General features: G+C 38.4%; 1 protein-coding gene across 3 annotated transcripts in view; it reads left to right on the top strand.

Moving 5' to 3' along the window:
• The window catches only part of LOC136709361 (voltage-dependent calcium channel subunit alpha-2/delta-1), a 65794-nt gene that overhangs the window by 29674 nt on the left and 13457 nt on the right, over positions 1-22663 (top strand). For 2 of the 3 annotated variants that reach the window (XM_066684512.1, XM_066684514.1), the window contains exons 16-28: positions 6991-7062; positions 8576-8647; positions 8751-8812; positions 8941-9014; positions 14933-14993; positions 15962-16059; positions 17313-17394; positions 17883-17945; positions 19058-19161; positions 19785-19871; positions 20988-21055; positions 21230-21268; positions 21381-21452. In XM_066684512.1, the coding sequence (XP_066540609.1) occupies positions 6991-7062; positions 8576-8647; positions 8751-8812; positions 8941-9014; positions 14933-14993; positions 15962-16059; positions 17313-17394; positions 17883-17945; positions 19058-19161; positions 19785-19871; positions 20988-21055; positions 21230-21268; positions 21381-21452 (954 nt within the window). The remainder of the gene's footprint in view (positions 1-6990; positions 7063-8575; positions 8648-8750; positions 8813-8940; positions 9015-14932; positions 14994-15961; positions 16060-17312; positions 17395-17882; positions 17946-19057; positions 19162-19784; positions 19872-20987; positions 21056-21229; positions 21269-21380; positions 21453-22663) is intronic. The other variant, XM_066684513.1, reaches the window with a different exon arrangement.

Genomic DNA, 22663 nt, shown 5'->3' with positions numbered 1-22663 from the left:
CAAATAGTTTTCAACAGTCAGCACCTAAAAATATCCAGACTCTTTTCATCAGCTAAATAACTCCAAACACTTTTCAGCACCTAAAAGGCAGAATATACTGGGGAACCCGTTCAGACATTCTACACTGACTTATTGAGGTGGATTTCAGAGTCCAGGTGGAAGGTCACAGATTTAGAATGTATCAACATGCATTTGCAGCATACGAATAGGTGTAATCAGGGCTCCATGCTCCTCAGAACATGGTCCATGGGCTGGATGCATTTTGTACATAACCTTTGCAGTTTGCCTGAAGTAATGTACGGTAAACTGGCAGTGAACTTGCATATATATTTCTCAATTGATCCCAGCCATGTACATATCAGCCTATCTGTGGAAACTCTTTGATTCTTCCACTGCACATACAGGGTGGTATGCATCGTTGACACAAAGCATATGTGATTAATGCTGGAGAGAAACCCGTGTGTGTCTGTGTGCTGTGAATGATGTGGAGGATAATCAGGGCAGTCTTTCATTCTCTGTGTGGACATAGTAAAAGCCCTATCTATCACCTCATCACTGATAGCTGCCGCCCACCCATGACATACCCCACAGCCTAAGATGTAAAACCTGCAGAAATGTGTATGACACATGGTGCGAATAGTTTACACTTTCTGTGATTTAAAGTCATATCGTAATCACAAGCCACAGAGTGTGAGTTATGCACACATAAGCCTGCAAGTATTTCAAGCGCTTGTGATTCCTGGGCTCTGGAAGCTGTGTGCCGGAGGAGGTATGGTGTTCTTGTGAGGAAAAAGTGCTGAAATATATCAGCATTAGTGCTGAAATGCTGGGTCAGCTCAGTGTGATGTGTGCTGTTAAAAGTGCATTAAAATAACAAAGCTCCAGGTCAGATATATGGGGGGCATTAACTTTTACCCACAACACAAGTCAAATCAAATAAGCAGAACTAACTCCCATACTTGGAGTTAATACGATTGAGTGTTATGACAGGTTTCCATCTCTCCCAGAGTTGTACCCCCTAGCCTTTAGATTAGAGGAAAAAGCAAAATCATGGATGTGTTGCTCTGGCTTGCATTTCCATTGTTTTGCATTATTGCCTTTGAAATAACCTTTCAAGCCAGAACGGGGTTCCTTTAAGTTTTTTTCATGTCATGAATGTGACCAGAATTTGTTCAGCATGACCAAAGCAAACATCAAATATAGCTCCCAGAAGATTCGCATGTTAAGGGGTTGATAACATGAAAAGCAGGAATTATTAGGAAATCATTTTTACATTTTTGTATTTAGTGTCCAGACCCTTGGTCATTTGTTTGAAGACTTCTTGTGATGTCACAAATAAACGTATATCTGCCTGTTACAGCAATTAAAACTGTTAACTGCTGGACTGCTTTTTCAGGAACAATACACAAATGGTTGGCCAGGCAAATAGAAAAACACAAACCCCAAATGCCACAATTTTATAAGGAAGAATACATATAACAAGATGTAAAATAAGGTGTAAAATAAGGACTGTTATGTCCATATGGACAGCAGGCCATACGTGTGTTTTATTTAACTCTCAGAAGCCGGCTGTGATATGCTCTGAAGGCCTGATCTCATGGAGAGATGTTGAGATGTGATCCGTTATGGTCAAGGCACTCACACACTGATTGAGTAAGACAATGTAGGCATGGATTGAATCTCAGAACCATGGACCCTGTACTTAACCTTAAGCAGCGTGGATACGCAAGCACAAGCCCCTTAACCAGAGGGTGCCAGATAGACTGGAAACAGATTAAAGTGCTGCATGCAGGTCTGGGCTCACCAAGACAGAAGGGAATTTGTCTGCAGAAGTTCGGAGGAAGTCTGGGGAGCGCTTTGGGGAGCACATTTGTTTTTAAAGGAGATGTTTGAACACATTGGTCGATGGCTGATTTGATTTTGATAATGTGGAAATGACTCACACGCTCTCACAGCACGATGGCCTCTCAGTGCCAGCTCCCTTCACTACTCACAGGCTTGAGTTCAAAGCAGTCAGCTTTTCCACCTTCCGCAGAGGGAAAACTGAGATTATTCCCAGTTCTTGCTTCTGTTTAGATATTTTGCAGTTCCTTTCTGCCTTATACCTTTCTTCCTGGAATGAAATTACCTTGTTTTTTCCACATCTATCTTTAGAAGAGGATACTTCGTCGTGACATCAGGTTAAAAAACAAATTTGCTGTAACTTACCATGAGGTAAGACATCAGTAGATTTTTCTGTAGTAAAATACTAGATCAGTGTCATTAATAGTCTACGGTAGAATATAGTTGCTATAGGATCTTGCCATTAGAATAGTTTTACGGTCTAGTGCCTGACTTCATGAGCTTCTTTAGCTAGATATTTAATTAATTTCCAATCATACACAATAATACAATGGTTTGGCATTGAGCCAAAAAAGAGGAAATAATTGAAATATCATTGGAATAAACCAACTGACCTATACATGCTCTCTCCACAACCACATTGTTAGCCCCACTTGATCTCAAAAAAAAAAAAAAAAAAAAAAAAAGAAAGAAAGAAAAATCTTATGAAGCTGTGAAGTGGTTTGGGATTAGAAATTGCTACACAATGATGTGTACACACTTTCAAATCTTTCAGTAATGTGCCATATTATAACTAATAAAATGTGACATGTTTGCAACAACAAACTTAACACTACACTGACATTAGCCAACAACAAGTTTCAAAATTAATAGTGGTCACAATTTTCTTCTGGTCATATATATATATATATTTAAAATGTTGTGGAAACTAAATTTTCTGTTTTAGAAAATTAATGCAAATTTGTAGCTAAACCCAAACACATGCATGCACAAACACAAACCAACAATAAAATAATAATATTTATTTATAATATAATAATAATAATAATAATAAATTGTCTTGTACCATGTACAAGACAATTTCTTGTACCAAGTAACACCATGAGTTGAATTCTTTTCAGCCAATGGGGTTATGCCAGTGGAACCGTTTGTATAATGAGGATATTTGAAATGTAATATTATTTATAGTTATACACAGGATATGTAAACTATCCTATTCCAATTTATTAGAACTGCACATAGGGCCCACCCCACTTGCTTCCTACCCTATTAATATGAAAAAACTGTTGGACATTAGTATACATGAGGTAGTCAGCAGCCATCGCAGCAGTTTTTACAAATATATATTAGTAGATCTGTCAAATCACATTGAGAAATATGTGTTGACCTTCTAATATGCAAAATTACTTCTAGAATTTGAACCTTTTGTCTTTGTGACCACAAAGAAAGCTGCATATCTGATATCAAATATCAGATTTAACTTTCACATTATGTTTAAAAGAACAGTTACTGTTATATGACTGGTGAAGTGTGTCTGTCCAGCAGAAACTTTTTAAACATGCCAATTAGGCATTTGGGTATTTCCTGCTGTCTCCACGAGAGTGCTCTGAAGATTGGGCAGTTAATGATGTTATCACAGTGCTGTTTTCCAGACACTTCATCACCACACTGTGCACTAATTACATCCATTTCACATCTCCGCCATTCAGCACTGGTTCCTGCCAGTTCTGATGATGCTGTAAAATTCTGGCTGCACTACAGGTTCTGAATAATCTTGCTGTTCATCTGTAGGCGAGATTCTAGCCTGTCTTAGCCCTGAAAGGATGATTGACATGAATAGAGGTGTGTATTTAAAAAACACAAAAGAACTAAAACTGAAACAAAATTGTTCCCTTGTCCTTTGTGTAATGTCTTTTTCAAAACACTCTCAAGCTGTACATAATGTGTGTATAACCTAGATTCACTAGTCTCTGGATTTGGTAGTCACAATATCACCTCTGTGACATTGTTGTGATGTTATGTACGGAGTGACATCCTCTTATGGTGGAGGGATTTGGGTGGAACACAGGAAGTGAAGAGATAATTCTTCTTCAAACAAATACTTCCTGTTTGTAACAGTCATTCCTGATTAGCTCAGGCGTTCCACATGGATAAAACTGTAGCAGGCCAGAAACCTGTCAAATCAGGATTAAAAATACGGATTACTCTTTATTGCGTCTATGGTTTGTAAGTCTGTTTTTGTGTTCTGTTTTATGGATACTGGACTCATATTTATCAGTTTGGCCTTCATTAAAGTATCATACTATTTCATCCAACATGTTTTCATGTACAAAGAAAAGTACAAAATCCTCACTGATACATAAGAAAATGAATGTCCAAAGATTTTCACATGAACTTTAGTCCATTTTCAGAACTTAAAGGCAACATTCTAGGTATTTTTTCTTTTCTTACTGATGGGAAATAAAAATTCTAACATGGAGTATGTTAACTTGCACATAATAAACCTAACTGCAGCAAACCGAATTCTAGCAAAAACAAATTCAATGCTTTTACAAGTCATTCAGTAATCTAATAATGAGAAAATATGTGGTCAATATGTGGCAGTCAGTAATCAGATTTCTTTGTAAATACATATGGAGGTTTTCCTTTAACAAATTCTTTCTTAACAAATTGCCAATTACTCATTAAATAAATGCAGCCTGTAATGTAACATTTTAACATCTTACCACGTATTTCTTTTTAAATATGGAGTTCTTTTATTGGTAAATAGCTGGGGGTTTATGGCTCCATGTTGCATAAAATGTGGTCATTTGTCACCATTTCTGGGATTTAGTGTTGAAATAAGTGTTTTCTTCTTTGTGGGCAGCTTGTCTTGTTCTGGTTATGTTTCCGCACATGTGCAGAACAGACCAAATCAGATTTAATGGTATACATGTGCTCAAAAACCCAACCACTGAAAAATTCCATGTCCTTTTTACTCAATTTCTTAAATTCAGATAATGGCTGTAATCAACTCTATGATCGAATAAACGTATAACTAGTGAAATCTGATAATGAGTGTATAATTGTGATACATGTAAACACATTTAACTGCACTCTGTATTACTGAACTACACAGTTCACCAGTGTTAAATCAACACCATTAGTGTAAAAATGATAATGTGTCAATACTCTCAGTGTTAATTTAATACTAGTAGTGTTGATTTAACACTGGTGAATTTGCTGTGTATATATAATGCCCTCATGTTGGACATACTTCAGATTGCTAAATCTCAGTTTTGTGAGATATAAACAAAATATAATGGGGAACATCAAATATACCTTTGACTGATTCATAAGTGTACAACATGTTTTGCATATATATTTATTTGGTTTGCTTTCCAGTGTTACAGAGGGACTATAAGTTCAGTATTTAAAATTAGAAAATATTTGTAAAAATGTTCAGCAACTTTCCAACAGATTCAATGGTGAGTCATATTCAAGAGAGGCTTGAAGCAGTATGGATAATACTGCCATGATCTTTGCTGATCTTTGCCATTATGTGAAGCACTGTAATTAATTATCTAATTTTATGCCTCACTGAATCATTTTGTACATGCTATCATTGGCATGTAATACCTAAACTAAGGGGCAAATAGTTCCACGTCTGCACCTCTACAGAGACCAGCAAATGTTTTCCTACTTCATTGGTGCAGATGGAAAACGAAATGGTGTTTACATATTTCCAGAGCAAATCAGATAATGGGGGAAGATGTCTTTCATATGCCAATCTCACGCTCTATGTGCTGCGTGTATGGTAGAGGGGTTGTGGAAGATTGACGCATGTAGCAGACACATGCCAATCATGTGTGGAAGGTATTTGCCCCCCCCTCGGGGAGGCAGTAGCCGAGTGCAGCCCAACCCCGACACTTTGAAATCCTCCCGTTTCTCTCTTTCTCTGCCTGGCTCTCATTACGTGTTCCACTTTCATATTCAGCTCTGCTGCCCTCCTCTTCATCCCTCCCTCCCTCTTTGATTCTCCCTTTCGCTTTCACATGTCTTTCTTTCACTTTTTTCTCTTTGTTCTCCTCATCCTTAATATATGCACCTCTTTTCTTTTCTTTTTTCTTGTTTGAGGTCTTATTTTATTCATCCCTCTTCCTCTGTATCATTCAGTCTCTCTCTCTTGTGCTTTCCTGTTCACTGTAAGCTCTAGCACTAAAATGTTATGATTCAGTGCTTTGTTTTACTCCATGTATGCTTTAGCCTGTATATTTCCGTGTGTGATCTTCATTTTCATGTGTTTGCTTTCCATTTCTTCATCATCATCATCATCCTCTTCATCTGTGGCCATGTGCATGCTTGCTCTGTTCTCTGCATATGTCATGTAAGAATCTGACATCCAATTTTACTGAATGTCACTTCATTTGTTTGCCTTAAGTTCACTTTTTAAAGCACTTTGACATATTCCTGATGAAACTGATGAAACATACAGTATGCATGAATCACAAATGTTATGCATTCCAGTGAGTGAACATTTATGTTGGCTGTTCTCAAGGCCATAAAATTATAACTTTATGGTCCAGCCTTGGCTATAGGACACAGTGTCTGCTCTTCTGGAGCCACATATGTCATCAAATATGTATACAGACTATTGATTTGATGAATATAACCCGTGACATTTTATGAGACATTTGGGTTATTACTTACATATTACTTACTACAACAAGTCTCTAAATTAAAATTAAACACATTGGGAGATCTAGACCTAAGGTATTCCTAGTGTCTGGGCCTACTAAAGGCTTTTTGTATTATTATTCATGACATACATCAGTTTTGTAGAACTGAATAACTCAAATCCATATCCTTTTCATATGCAAAACCAAGAGCTTTTTAAAGCCTTAAGCAAGACAGTGAGGATAATTGCATATATTACTGATCCTGGGACTGTCTTTGGCAAATCTAAAACTAAATGCTATGGAGTTCCTTGTTTGGTGTTATTGCAAGGCATGTTAATTTATTACGCTTGTTTCTGAGAGCTTTCAGTCCTAGAAGTGTAACATCTAGCTGCCATTTTAGCCTTTAATCCCTACTTTGCTGTATGACATTGTAACAATATGTCATTAATCACAATGTGTTTAATGTTCATGATGTAAACTTTTCTGTTAGAATCCCAAATTTCAGGAACCAGTTACACTGGACTTTCTGGACGCTGAATTGGAAAATGACATTAAGGTCCAGGTAGGAATCTCTCTCTCTCTCTCTCTCACACACACACACACACACACACACACACACACACACACACAAACACACAGACGCAAAAAAGACCTTTCCTTAAGGATCCTTCGGCAATGTCAGTACAACTTATAATATATAAATGTTATAATTATATAAATGTACAACCACGGTGGCGCAGCAGGTAGTGTCGCGGTCACACAGTTCCATGGCCATGGGGTTGTGGATTCAAGCCCCGCTCGGCTGACTATCTGTGATGAGTTTGGTGTGTTCTCATGGGTTTCCTCCGGGTGCTTCTGTTTCCTCCCAGGGTCCAAAAACACATGTTGGTAGGTGGATTGGCGACTCAAAAGTGTCCATAGGTGTGAATGTGTGAGTAAATGTAAGAGTGTGTGTCACCCTGCAAAGGACTGGCGCCTCCTCCATAGTGTATGCACCCAGTGATTCCATGTAGGCTGCACTGCGACCCTGAACAGACAATCAATGAATGAATATATTATACAACAGAACACTACATTCATTTTGCAAGGGACATAGCTAAAAGTACAAAAAATGTACCCTAGTGATTTGTGGGGCATCTCCCAAATGAGGATTGACTTTTCTTCCTTAGAATGTGTAGTCATCCTTACATTTCACACTCACACTAAATGAATTTAAACTAGAAAACTTTTTAATTACACTACAAGTGTTTGAAAGAAGGAAAGAAACAGAATGAGTGGATTTAGTTGCTGGGTAAAATGGATAAAGGAATAGGCAGTTCTGTATTTGCATACAAATTTCTGCAGACTTTAAGATTTAAGCTGTAAGCTTTACAGTGCCAGCAGAAGTGACATTTTGGATTAGATGCTCAGAATGAGGATCACATGCAGTAAGTCTGATACCTTTTCTGTGGTGACCTAGATCTTAGTTTTATGTTCTTGATGTATGTGAGTGTCCTTCAGAATTGGTGTAAACAGTTCAGAGTTATGGTGCAACCTATGATCCTGAAAGAAACACTGCCATAAAAGATATATATTTTATAACTGTTCACCCAGTATGACTTCAAAATGAACAGATACACTATTGTGGATTTGTGTGTTTGGATCTATTTCAATTAAAAGCCCTAATTATTTGTATTTGTTGCAAGAAACAACCATTGTGCCAACATGCACATAAAGATTGCCAAACAATCCCATGTTAAAGAAGATTGGCAAAAGTGCACAATCTGATTTCAGTCAGGAGTGATCTAACTTTGGCAAATATTCTATTAGTGATTTTGTTTTTAGCTGAGATCTTAAGCTTGCACTTGAGCTTGCTGAGTTATCCTAATGAGTGTTATTCTAGGGATATGACAGAGAATGGAAGCTGTGCCAACAAACTGTGTGTGTGCTCTCATTAATGTAGATATTTTCAACTCCACCACAATCTGTTTGCAAGAGACTGCTTTTAAAGGAACTGGTTGTCGATGAAATGCAGGTAGTCGGCAAACTGCACTTGATGTTATGAAATGTTCAAACAACTGTTTGTTCTCTTCCAGATAAGAACAATGATGATTGATAGGGTCCCTGGTGAGAAGACAATTGAAACTCTAGTTAAATCTCAGGATGAGGTGTGTAGAAATTCCATTCTGTTTGTTCAGCTGTAAAATAGCATAGACATTTTTGTGTTTTGTTTCATCTGAGCTTTTGGTGGGGTCTGTTTTGTGCTGACAGAGATACATTGATCGAGGAGTGAGAACTTACACTTGGGCACCAGTCAATGGCACAGACTACAGGTCTGTTCAAACATTGCCTTTACACATACTTAATCAGCTCAGCCCATTTATCATTATAATGTTTCTGTAATTGCTTTGTTAGCTGAACCAGTTTAATTTTTATGTTCCTGCGTGTCTTTGTTCTGTAGCTTGGCCTTGGTTTTGCCCGAGTACAACTTGCACTACATTGAAGCAAGCCTAGGGGACCTAAAACAAGCCATGTGTGAGTATTGCTGCTTATTTTTCAGTGTTTTGTTTTCAACTGTAACTGCTCTGTTCTGCCTTTGAGTAGGATGGATGACCTCAGCTGTAGTGGTTTTGTAGGAACACATCCACTCTGGGTTTCTGTGTCTGCAAGTGTGTGTAGATGTGTCTTTGCGTGTGTGTGTAGATGTGTATTTGTGAGTGTGATTGAGTGATTTCAGTGTTTTAAGACTGCTTGCTGTGTGAAGTTTTGGGCCAGTTGGCCTCCACCCATTCTAACCAGTGAAACCAGGCTTTGATCTGGACTCTCCCCAGCACCGAAGTGTCTGGACTGGGCAGACAGAAAACACTCTACCTCTGGAGCCCTGTTAAATCCAGTCAGCCAGAGCTACACTATACACATACCCAGTGCACACACACATACACACACACCATGCACATTCCTAAGTAATATTCCCCTTAGCCCATTAAATGTCCTGTGTACATTCTCTGTATACATGATGACTTGGCTTATCTAGCCTACTGCTTGAATTCGCTGATTACTCACATGCTCACTTTCTTGTTTGGCAGTAACCTTTTGTAGTTTGTGTCATGTTTGATGAAAAGCATCTCCCAGCCATTGACTGTATGCATGAACACTGATATGTGTTTCTGCTTCCAACTCTGTAGAGAGCCAGAAAGATTTCAGGCTCCTTGTACAGGAGATATCCAATTTTTATACTGTGCAGTAGGATCAGTGAACACAGGACTGCAATGCAAAACCCTCAGAGACTCCCTACGTTTAACTTCAATACAATTTCACTATACAGTCATTTATGATTTTAATATTCCTGCATGGAAGTGACCATGTGTCTATTCTGTATAGTGGAGTTGCTGATTATATGCATGCAAACTGCACATGTGTTTTACTTCCATAGTAACAACCACATTTATATAATTTAAATTTGTGCCAATCTAGAATTTCTGGACAATGTTGGATTGTTGCTTTGAGGATTTGATCTCTTTCATCTATGAGAATATTAGTGAGGTCAGGAACAGATGTTGGATGTTTAGTTCTGGATCACAAACACCACACTAGTTATTGGACTGAAACAAATCTGCAATGTATGTCATAATGCCCACCTAACATGTTTGCAAAAGTACTTGAAAAACTTTGGTAATATAAATTCTAAAAGGTCAGTTGTGATTAATGCACATGTAATATTGACGTCACTGGAGGCAGAGAAACGAGACGATCATTACTGCAACAAGCAGCCTTTATTTAGCACCCTCTCAGCACTAGGCAGAAAAGAGCAAGTGTATAAACAACAATTTGGGCTTGGTATACTGAGTGAATAACACCCCGCTAGCGGAAACCACCACAAATAAACATGACACCACAAATACAAAATTCCCCCACCTTACCTTAAACACACACACACACACACAGAACACACAAAAAAACACATAAAAAATAAGCATATAGGCAGCCACCAAGCATGCTGGGAGGTCCCCATGATCTCCTCAGCTCCTCCCACACCCAGTGCTGCCACAGTATAATTGGGTAACATTTATGAATCTTTTGCAAGTTTTTTATCCTACATAATATGCACACTTTTAGGTTTATTTAAAGGCATTCCTGAAGTATGCTTTTTACTGCAAATAAACAGTGTGGCTTTTATCCATAATTACGCACTGAGGTTGATGACTGAATTATTTTATGTTAATGTTATACAATATGGTGAACATATGGGCTCATGATCATCCCATGTTTTGGACAGTAAGTTCAAAGTAATTCCTCTATGTTTTGTTGAGAAGTTTTTAATTCAAAGGTGAGTTTTCACAGTGTCTCTGTCTGTCTCTCTCTCTTTCTTTCTTTCTTTCTTTCTCTCTCTCTCTCTCTCTCTCTCCCCCTCCATCTGTCCTTTTGCTAAGAGGCAGCAGGGCACATGTTTATGGTGTCGTAAAGAGTCAGGTTCAGGTGGATGATGGAGAGGAGGGAGTGGGCAATATGGGGTCAACTCTCTGTGTGCCTCCTTAGACTCTCCTGGATGCGTTAGCTGTTTAACTGTGCACTGAGGGAGCTCCTCAAGGCTCATTTCTCTGAGCTAAGGCAGAGAGTGAAGCTGAGACACACTCAGAGAGAGATGTGTGGCTCTAGGGATCTGTGCTGAGGGAATGATGAGAAGAACAGGTGGGCAGAAAGTCATTGACAAACTTTGTACCTTATGCCTTTGTTCTAATGCAAAAAGTAAGTACTATGTTTAAAAATGAAGGTCACAAAAAGGCTTCTTTGGAGTAATGCCATAGAAAAACCATGCTTGGTTGCCTATAGAGTTTTTATGAACTATATAACCAGGCAGATAACCTAAATTTTTCAGTGTGTACTGCACAATGTATCTAAATTTAACTGACTGACCTTGTCATTAGTATATCAAACATATTGTGCAGCCCCAAATTCTCTTCACTTGCAGGCAAACACAGTATTGAGGCATGGGTGTAGTCACAAAAATGGTTAATACAAAGGATGCAGTGCATATATGACTTTAATTTCTGACATGTGCAATTAACCTTCAAGACCTGTATTTCTAAAGGAAGAGTTTGGTGTCTTGAACACTACATGTTCCTGATCACAGGTTTCGCAGTGTCTCAGTTAGGCAGCATAGCAGCATGATGAAAGAGCATGATTAAAGTGACATTTACAGATTTACCTCAAGAAGTAATCCTGTGGTTCCTGACCAAGCATGACATAAATAGTGCAGAGATTTAATGTGCACTATTTGATGAAAAGTTTCTTCTGCAGTTAAGGTTAATGAAATTAATATCAATTACGAAGTAGTTTGTCCCTTTGAAGTAATTGTGTTGACTCTTCTGAGAAGACTTTTCATCAGGGTTTCACTGCCCTGGCCCTGGAGGCTCACTGCCCTGCATGTTTGTGGGTGTTTTTCCTTTTCCCTGAGACATTGATCAAAGTAATCAACAGATTTACAGCCCATTATTGAGTTCAATTGTGTTAAAGTAGGCAAAGCACTAAAATGTGCAGAGCAGTGGGCCTCCAGGACAAGGGTTGAGAAACATTGCCTTAGACTGAATAGGGTGTAATTTGACTACAGGGATCCCAACCGTCCCATTTTGTGCTTTTCGAATGAGGTGTGAATGTCAGTTGCCACAATGGTTGGATTTTGAAGTACCTGAATTAAATGATAGCTGGTATCTACAAATCTTTGGACATAAAGTGTATTTTTAGCTCCACATTAGTATCTCTAGGGAATGACTAAAACAAAAAAGGTGTTTTTTTTTATGTTCTGCTTATTTTTTATTTTTTGTTCAAAATTAAATAACTAAATTGTTTTCTTCCCCATGCTGTCACTTTAATGAAACAACTGAAACTCATACTCATATAATGATGAGCTATAAAGGAGTACAGGTGCTGGTCATAAAATTATAATATCTTGAAAAAGTTGATTTATTTCAGTAATTCTATTCAAACAGTGAACCTTTATATATTATACTCATTCATTTTACACAGACTGATATATTTCTAGTGTTTATTTCTTTTAATTTGATGATTATAACTGAAAACTAATGAAAATCCCAAATTCAGTATCTTAATTATAGAATGTTACTTAAGGCCAATACAAAAAAAGGATTTTTAAAAATGCTGGCCAATTGAAAAGTATGAACATGAAAAGTATGAGCATGTACAGCACTCAATACTTAGTTGGGGCTCCTTTTGCCTGAATTACTGCAGCAAAGTGGCATGGCATGGAGTCGATCAGTCTCTGGCACTGCTCAGGTGTTATGAGAGCCCAGGTAGCTCTGATAGTGGCCTTCAGCCCTTCTGCATTGTTGGACGTAGTGTATTGCATCTTCCTCTTCACAATACTCCATAGAATTTCTATGGGGTTAAGGGCAGGCGAGTTTGTCAATTAAGAACAGGGATACCATGGTCCTTAAACCGGGTACTGGTAGCTTTGTCACTGTGTGCAAGTGCCAGGTCCTGTTGGAATATGAAATCTGTATCTCCATAAAGTTGGTCAGCAGCAGGGAGCATGAAGTGCTCTAAAACTTCCTGGTAGATGGCTGCTTTGACCTTGGACCTCAGAAAACACAGAGGACCAACACCAGCAGATGACATGGTGCTCCAAACCATCACTGACTGTGGAAACTTTACACTGGAGACAGAATCAAGCTACAGAATGATTCTGCTACAGAATCAAGCAACATGGATTCTGTGCCTCTCATCTCTTACTACAGACTCTGGGATCACGATTTCCAAAGGAAATGCAAAATTTACTTTCATTAGAGAACATAACTTTGGACACTCAGCAGCAATCCAGTCCTTTGTGGAAGCAAGACGCTTCTGACACTGTCGCTTGTTCAAGAGTGGCTTCACACAAGGAAAGCAACAGCTGAAACCCATGTCTTGCATATGTCTGTGCATGATGGTTCTTGAAGCATTGACTCCAGCTGCAGTCCAGTCTTTGTGAATCTCCCTCACATTTTTGAATGGGTTTTGTTTCACAATCCTCTCCAGTGTATGTTTATCCCTATTGCTTGTACACCCTTTCCTACCACATTTTTTCCTTTCTTTCTCCTCTCTATTAAATTGCTTTGACACAGAGCTCTGTGAACAGCCAGCCTCTTTAGCAATGACATTTTGTTTCTTGCGCTGCTTGTTTAAGGTGTCAGTATCTTTTGAACTGTCAAGTCAGCAGTCTTCACCATGATTGTGTATCCTACAGAACTAGACTGAGAGACCATTCATAGGACTTTGCAGGTGTTTTGAGTTAATTAGCTGATTAGAGTGTGGCACCAGGTGTCTTCGATATTGAACCTTTTCGCAATATTCAAATTTTCTGAGATAGTGAATTTGGGGTTTTCATTAGTTGTCAGTTATAATCATCCCATTAAAAGAAATAAACACTTGAAATATATCAGTCTGTGTGTAATGAATGTGTATAATATACAAGTTTCACTTTTTGAATGGAATTACTGAAATAAATCAACCTTTTCATGATATTCTAATTTTATGACCAGCACCTGTTTATTGTTACCAGATCTTGTCCCTGCTACTGCAGTGCAACTGAAGACAGCTTCGCTCATTTTTAATTGTGTTTTATTAATCACATTCACATTCTACTGATATAAATAGTTACCAGAAATGAATATGAGTGTTAAAGATCAGAACCACACTATTTCTTCATACATTTCATGCACTGCAGGAGGGCAAAGCTGGGCATTGTTAATTCTAGTTGAACTTGTTCAAGTTCAGGTTGAAGTTAGGAATCTTGCATGATTGTGTTTTGTTGGATCACTTTTTTCAATCTCTTTATCCTCTCTTTTGCCTCTTTGTTGCTCTGTGTGCTGAAAGGGGCGATTACACATGGTTGTCTTTGCTCATCTGCCCCCAGCAGAATCTTTGGGCTGCCTTTGTTTCTGAGCCAGTCTGGGGCAACATCAGAAATCGTGTGTCATCTGGCCTTGCATGTTTTATATAAAATGATGTGTTGAGAATATCAAGTTCTCAGGATGGGCAGCATTTGTGTGGATGGTAACTCTCTTTCTTTCTCCCTCTTTTCTAATCTATGGGATTTTCACTACAGTGCAAAAGGGCAAGTACAGCGCACTGCTTTTATCTGTTGGTTGCTATTAATAAATTTTACCTCCAGTTATGTTTGCATGCTGCATCCATTGTTTTCAGCCATATTACATCTGTTATGGGGGAATGCAGATAAATAAACTGCAACTAATATTTCTTTTTTTTATTTTGCATGATTTTCATTTGTACTTTCATTTGTTTATTTAGTATATTACTTTTTTTCAAAATATGTAGTTTTTTAATATTTAATATTTTATGTGTTTGTTTTGGACAGTGCTCTGTATTTATGTGAGCCTGTGGGTGTTTTATGGCAGTGACATTTTGACGTTCTGAACCCACTGTTCCTTTCTCTGCAGTCTCTGAGACTATGCAAGTTGAGAAATTCGAGGAGTATGGCTACACCTTTATTGCACCCAGGTAGGTCACACACACACAGACATGGAGAAAACCACAGACCTCCTGCAGACTTTTAGCAGTGACAGCTTTATGTGCACAGTTTCCAGACCATATTGGACTTTGAAGGCTTATAAATTCACACCTTTAGACCACCCCCACCCCTCCTTCTCTTTAACAGTAGATCTGAAGGTGTCAGCACAAGAAAAACTCACACAATACACTGCATAAATTAATGAACATACACAGACCATCAAGAGTATAAATATCTTGGTCATGTAGCCAGTTGGCATCCAAACCCTTACTGCATGATACAGACAAAATACCATGATGCGATTTAATTGCTGCATGTATTTTAATGAAAGGGGCCATCAAAGATTGTGGGGAAATGCCGTTCTTTCTGGTTTGCTTATATTCAGAAGCTCTTTTAAAGTGGAACAATATGTTGGAGGAAAAAGACAGCTGTTGTTTTTATGTAGCTGATTTTTATTTTGTCTGTTTTTATTTCATTTTTATTCAATGTTACCACAGAAACTCATTTGTAATTTGAGATGGTTCATTTTTTGGCACTTTTGCTCTGTGTTTGTTTTCATGCAGTAGCTGTCTCCCAAATATTTTCACCTTAAGTAATTAGAAATAGCAAAAAAAGTCAATATTACCACCTATGGAATAGAGCAATATCCTCATCTTGATTCATGCTTTTCAACATTTGGAGGCCTCTCACTTGTCTTGATGTGAACAGAAACCCTAGCATACCGGATGTACTGTTGACTAGTAATACTACTTTAAAATTGGCCTACATTGTTTTATTAATTTCTTATCTAATAAAGGCCCTTGACAATAAGTGTGTAGGATTGAAACAGATATCCATAGGCCAGTAATGCAATAAAGTTTAAAATATGATATGTTTTACAGCATTAATTTAAAAAATTTACTTTTATCTCAATTCCATACTCTAATGGTTGCTGGTTTTTGTTTGTTTTTACATTAAGGGAATATTGCCAGGACCTAAAACTGTCTACCAATAATACTCAGTTTCTCATCGACTTCAACCAGTACATTGACAAAAGAACACCCAGTGACCCCATGTGTAAGTAGTCAGCATAAACCTGCATAGCACTGAATCTTTGTACTTATGTGTTCTAACATTCTTACATTCTGCATTGAAATACTCAGTCACCTGAGGAACATTTTATCTTTTGTTTGTTCTAATATTAATGCACAGGCATCTACGTTACTGAATGTGTGCTTCTGAGCACAATTTTTAACACTGTTTACTGATGTCATTCCATTAATATAACAGGGATGTCTCTTTGGTCACCATTCTTATTGAACCTTTATCCAGTCAAGACTGAAGCTACTGCAATATGTAATTCTCTTTTAGTCCCTTTGATCTTTTCCTCTTGATTCAAAATGAAGGTCAGTCAGGCCAGCTCAGCATTTTTATATAAGCCACAGAGAATGGGAGGATGTAATTGCTCAATTTCATCATGTAGTAAAGCAGTCTGGAAGCACTTGCAAAGTTTTGACAAATCACTCCTTATATTGCTGCACATTGCGCAACAATTATTACATTATCCCCAATAAAATGCATTGGTTAATCAGTAATGTAACATAGATTAAAGACTAAGGATTGGGCTTCTTGGATTACAGGAATGACGTGAAGCATCCAAACACCCAGGGAAACAATGATGCACCTAGATGTAAAAGCGCTGTGTTTGATTACAATATAATTTGCATGTTGTAGCCATCTGTGATGCTTTAAAAAGCTCTTTTTTTCAATATTAAAAATTTATTTTAACATTTAACAAATGGTTGTACTGTGCAATCACAATAAATAAAATGTACATCTCTCCCATATTCCAAGCATTCATATGAATAACAGACAACATAGACACAGGCCCTGGAAATACACCAAAGAAACCTAAAGTTACTTGTTCTTCAAAACTCTTCTTAATGACATCACTTTTACACAAACATACTGTGAAATCATGATCAAAGCTCTGATACACTAAGCTCTTTAGAAGGCTTCATATGGATCTGAAGAATTTAAATCGATGGATGATCTCATGCTCTGAGAGCTGAGAGTCCTTTCATTTTTAGAGCCTTACTCAGGAGCTTTCCCACTCAAGTGATATCATTGGCATATTACTCACTCTCTATGAAGGTTACCCCTGAGTGGACTGATTGAAATCAGGCACAATAATTGATTGGTGTGGTCTGGCAGGGTCAGTGACTCACAGCTTACAAAGCAAATGTTAATATCATTGGGCACAAACAAAGACATACACACATGTCTCAAACCATTCTGAAGTACCCCCCCCCCCCCTTTGTGTTTGCCAGGTAATTTGACTCTGGTCAACAGGCTATTGTTGGATGCCTGGCTTACATCTGAGCTGGTCAAACTCTGGAAGGAGCAGCCCTTGTGAGTTATTAACACTGAAGCCACCTTCTCTCTGTAAATCACATCATTACTCTGGTGCCAAAGAACTCAAGTGTGTCAGTGCTTGAATATGGAAATGTATTTTTCTTCTTCAAATGAGAATGCCTTGTTTTCTTTTAAATACTTGCATCAAAAAATATCATCCTATGGGTGGAGACACATGTTGTAATCTGTTCAATATGCTGATTTTTTCCTGATGCAGTGAAATGGCTACAATTTGTCAGTGTGAGGAATGACCCTTAATTTTTGCGTACTTTAACTTGTTGGAATGTTTTTTATTGTTACTCTTTCTCCACCATCTTTTCCACTGACACACTAGCCCTGCCTCCACACAGTAATTTCATTGTAAATCACTTGATGAGCGGCCTTAATGTCACAACTGACTCCCAAACATCTTGTGTGGGTGAGCTTCCTAAGATTATGACTCATGTATTTTTGGGGAAATAAAGCTGGTTTATGGTCTGTTGCAGAGAAGGAGTGTTAGGCAGATTTGTGGCTACTGATGGTGGCATCACTAGAGTTTACCCAAAAAGGTGAGGAATATCATTTAGTTGTTTGGTGTGAAATGTGTATGTTTGTTTGTCTGTTTGTTTTGAAAACGTGTTCTTTCAGGGGCATGTATTTCTCATCCAGCTGTGATGTATAAATACTCAGCATTACAAGAATGAACTAGAAATGATCCACCTCCCTACTCTTGTGGAGGTCTTGATTTTTGAGAATAATTTGTAGAGTGCTAAAATAACAACAAAAATTAACAAATATTATGTCATTCATAATTATATAAATAGAGAGTGGACATGATAGAAAAGACAATGAGTATAGATACATGCAACTAATGAAGTGATCAATGCATGGCTTTGGACATACCAACAGGAAGTGGCCAGGGATATTTAGCACAGGATCAAATTGCCATAGTCTCTCACTACAAAATACATTCATTCATTATCTGTAACCACTTATCCAGTTCAGGGTCGTGGTGGACGCAAAGCAGGAACTTTCTGGAGGGGGTGCCAGTCCTTCACAGGGTGACACACACATATTCACTCTCACACCTACGGACAATTTTACGTCACCAATGCACCTATCAACGTGTGTTTTTGGACACAGGGAGAACACATCAAACTCCTCACAGACAGTCACCCGGAGTGGGACTCAAACCCACAACCTCCAGGTCCCTGGAACTGTGTGACTGCGACACTACCTGCTGCGCCACCGTGCCACCCTCAATACATTCAGTTTCATTTAAAAAGATTGATAGGTTATCGCAGATGACTCTGATGAAGCAGCATTTTATGAAATCATACTAAGATCTGTAATTACTCTCTCTCTCTCTCTCTTATTAACCGTACTCTAACAAATAAGGTGTTCATAAAACTGATCCTGTCATTTACAAGGTTTAGCTCAGTCCTTGCAGTGTTTGGTGTCAGTTTAGCTGTCATTATTAACTGCTCTGAGCTCTGCTGAGAATAGTTTTTCAGGAGGTAATTTGTCATTGTGACTTGATCCAAAAACATTGAGTGTAACTTGCCATTAAAATGCAGCTCTTTGTTTTGAGTTACTAATCTAGGAATTTTATTTATATTTAAAAAAAAAGTATTTTCTCTCTCTCTCTCTCTCTCTCTCTCTCTCTCTCTCTCTATTTTAGCGCTGGAGAGGAATGGACTGAAAATGCAGAGACTTTTGATTCCAGCTTTTACAAGAGGAGTTTAGACAATGATATATACATCTTCACTGCCCCCTATGTCAACAGTAAGGCCCCCAAGCACATCATGGGTTTACTGCAGCATGAGTAGGTTTTTATGTGTGCGTCTGTGTGTGCTACATTGGACCACTCCTTGGGTTGGTTTTCCAAATCTTTGGCATGCTGTTGTAAGAGCACAGCTGTTCTTGTATTTGATGCTTGCGTGTGTACACGCACACACTTATCTCCTTCCAAGAAAGCCTATATTACTTAGGGATTTCCACAGAATGAGTATTCCTCACCTGTGAGCATGTGTGGTCTGGAGCAATCACATACACACACACTCACATACACACAGTGCAACACATGGCTCAAAAGAGCAAGTCTCGAAACAAGAGTGCAAGGATGCGTTAAGCCCCGTTTTCAGAGGTTTTATGCTGATTTATAAAGCAGACATTGAAACTCAAACCCAAATCCTTTGTGAAGGTTATGTGCACCTTTGGCAATATAAGTTCTAATCTGCAATCACTTTACTGATCAGGCAAATAATGGCTTCTAGTGACATGCTTTTAGTGAATTAGTTGCATGCAATTAGCTCTAGACCTTCGGGCTATGCATCATCTTCTGTTCAATTGTGTGTGTGTGTGTGTGTGTGTGTGTGTGCACGCTCTTTCATCCATCCCTTTTACAGAGAGCAGAGAGTCGAGCTACGAGTCTGGTATTCTGGTCAGTAAAGCTGTGGAACTGGACTTCAAAGGAGTTAAACTCAAACCGGCTGGTGAGCATGTAAAAGAATTACTGATCAGTTCATATTTAATTCAGTTCAACTTTATATAATGGGAGACCATGTAGTACAGCACTGATAAAGTCTTAGAAAGTGGTAATAAAATACAAATCTTCTTGTTTTCCTGTACTGAGGATTGTGGATGCATTCGTTCAGTGGAGAATTATGGATTATTGTTTACAGCTCACACTATAATTCATAATTTAAGAATAATGTATTATATGTACTAAAAGGCTAAACATGGGTTATATGTTAATTTAACTATGACAAACTTGACTCAGATTAAATTATTGATAAGTGAATTTGCATTAGGACTTTTGCCCAAAGACTCTTTGAAGATTAACAATAATTTGTTTTTATTTATAGCTCATTTGGAAGCCAGGCCCCACATTTCTTCTTTCTCAAAATAGAGTCCTCCAATGGTTCATTTGTCTTGAACTCTAATAATAAAGGATGAATGCAGAGAGGCTGCTTGTGCATCCTCATGCCTGTTTTTCCCACTGGAAATTAATAATGTATCCATTAACAATGGATAAAACTCTTCTCATATTATCACAAAACATGTCAACAGCAGTGTCTGTACAACTGATTAATTACCATCACTTTTACACCATTATTTTGGGACTAGTGTAGGGAATCATGTCCTAGCCCACTTAAGGAGGCCTGTTAATGAGCTTTTACCCACTGTAATATACTGACAGTGTGCCGATTAAGTAACAGGTCCGCAATCTGTGTTGAGTTTAAAAGTTTTAGCTTTCTGTCTAGGGTACCTATAGTTATGTATCCTGGTTGGTGGTTGTCATCCTCACTAGAGCAATTTCTTTAGGATATACTTTCTTGCTGCCCCAGCCCCCTACCCCCAGTGTGTAACCAAGACCCCCTCCCCACAAAAAAAAAAAAATGAAATTCTTGCCTGCACTGCGGTCATAACCTACTGCACATACTGAAGTCCCTGACCGTAGCAAGCATAGACAGACAGGCTTCAATGCTTGTGTTTCTTATAACACATTCAGAGCATTCTGGCCAGTAATGTCAGTTCTCATGTACATATACCAGTGGTGCAGTGATGCTGCAGCCAGGCCATTTGATGTGAAACGTGTTCTTTTGCAGTGGTGGGAGTCAAACTCAATGTGTCCGCCTGGATGAACAGCTTCATGAATGCCACCATGAAGATAAACGTAAGAGAAACAGTTCTTCTTATCTAAGCATGTGGAAGCCATTTAGGTACAAGCTCTCTAGACAGCCTGATATTGCAGTCTGGAAGTGGAGAAGGCTTGACTCACTCTAATAAATGATGCAAAGCCTGTTTGGTGAGTTCTCAGTTTTCGTCTCTCACGATTTCCTCCCTGCAGTGCAAGGATGAGATCTGCGGCTGTCTCAGGAATGACAAGGTACCAGCCAGAATGCTCAATACATTCTCAAGTAAAGCTTGGACAACCCAGAATACCCATGTTAATGTCCAGACTTTTTTCCTGACCATCTTGTTTGTCATGTTTTGATCAGCACGTAGACTGTGTGATACTGGATGACGGGGGCTTTCTGCTCATGTCCAATCAGGATGAGTACATAACACAGGTCAGAAATCCTGCACTCATTGCAATACTTCACTTCACTGTCAAGGGAACATGTAGGGACATTGAGCGTAATGATGGCACGATTGAGATTGGTTGGTTCAGCCAAAAACTTCCACAATTTTCTTTTTACTTCAATTGTGGTTGATCAGCCAAGACATGCTCAAATTTACACAATTTTCCCTCAGCCCAAGTGTAAGCTGGTCAGCCAAGACATGGTCAAAAGTATTATATTTTCCTTTTACCTTAAATTTATTCCATCATCCAGGACATGTCCAGTGTTCAAAGTTTAATGTGACTAAGGAGTAGCAAGGCTAATTTTGCTCACGTTATATAGGCTTACACATACACATTGTTTATTGTTTCCTGTTAACCTCTGAAAGCCTGTCATCACATACTAGCCCCAAACTCTGTCAGGTGGTTAATCTTGTTCATGTGGTTTCTGTATGTCATACTGCTGAGTGGTGGAATTGTGTTTTACCAGCTGATGGAAATTCATCCATTACCTTTGAGAATAATCTTTTGTTGTTTTCAACTCAGTACTTGACCACTTATATTTATTTGGCTGAATGCAGTCAAATCCTCACAGCAGTGTTCCAATATCTAGTGTAAAGCCTTCCCAGGAATTGGTTGATGTTATTAATAAAGCAAAGGAGGACAAACTAGTGGAGTACATCTAGAATCCAGAATTTGGTCTAAATGTTTGTTCGGTTTAATAGATTGCAGTATGTCATCTCTGATTACTGGCCATGTAACTTCAGGCATGCAGTGTGCGCGATGCTAAATGGGTGATTTTATGTTCCATTTTATGTGCTACTCACAAGCTACATTAGTCTCATAGCTCCAGTGCAATCCCAAAGAACAAAAGTAAAGACATCACACATATCTTGACTGCCTGACTACATTGGACCCAAGGAAAGGCCTAAAGAGGCCTTTTTCATCTAGCTATCACTTTAAGGCCTGAACACATGCAGTCATTTGGCAGCAACTTTGGGAAAAGTCTTACTGTTGCACTGTAAGGGAGAAGATATGCAGTGACACAATGACTAAGTCATTCACATTTTATAGTTTAATAATACAATAGCCATGCTCTCTATCAAGCACATACATGACCCTCCATGGCAGTGAAGAAGATAAGTAAGAATGGAATTTAGATGGGAATCACATAAATTACTGCAGTGTGACGGCGGTGCGTCATGATCATTGGTCTCAGCT

The sequence above is a fragment of the Hoplias malabaricus genome, chromosome 11 (genome assembly GCF_029633855.1).
Source record: "Hoplias malabaricus isolate fHopMal1 chromosome 11, fHopMal1.hap1, whole genome shotgun sequence".
Lineage (NCBI taxonomy): Eukaryota > Metazoa > Chordata > Actinopteri > Characiformes > Erythrinidae > Hoplias > Hoplias malabaricus.
This window is presented reverse-complemented; position numbering and strand designations above follow the sequence as displayed.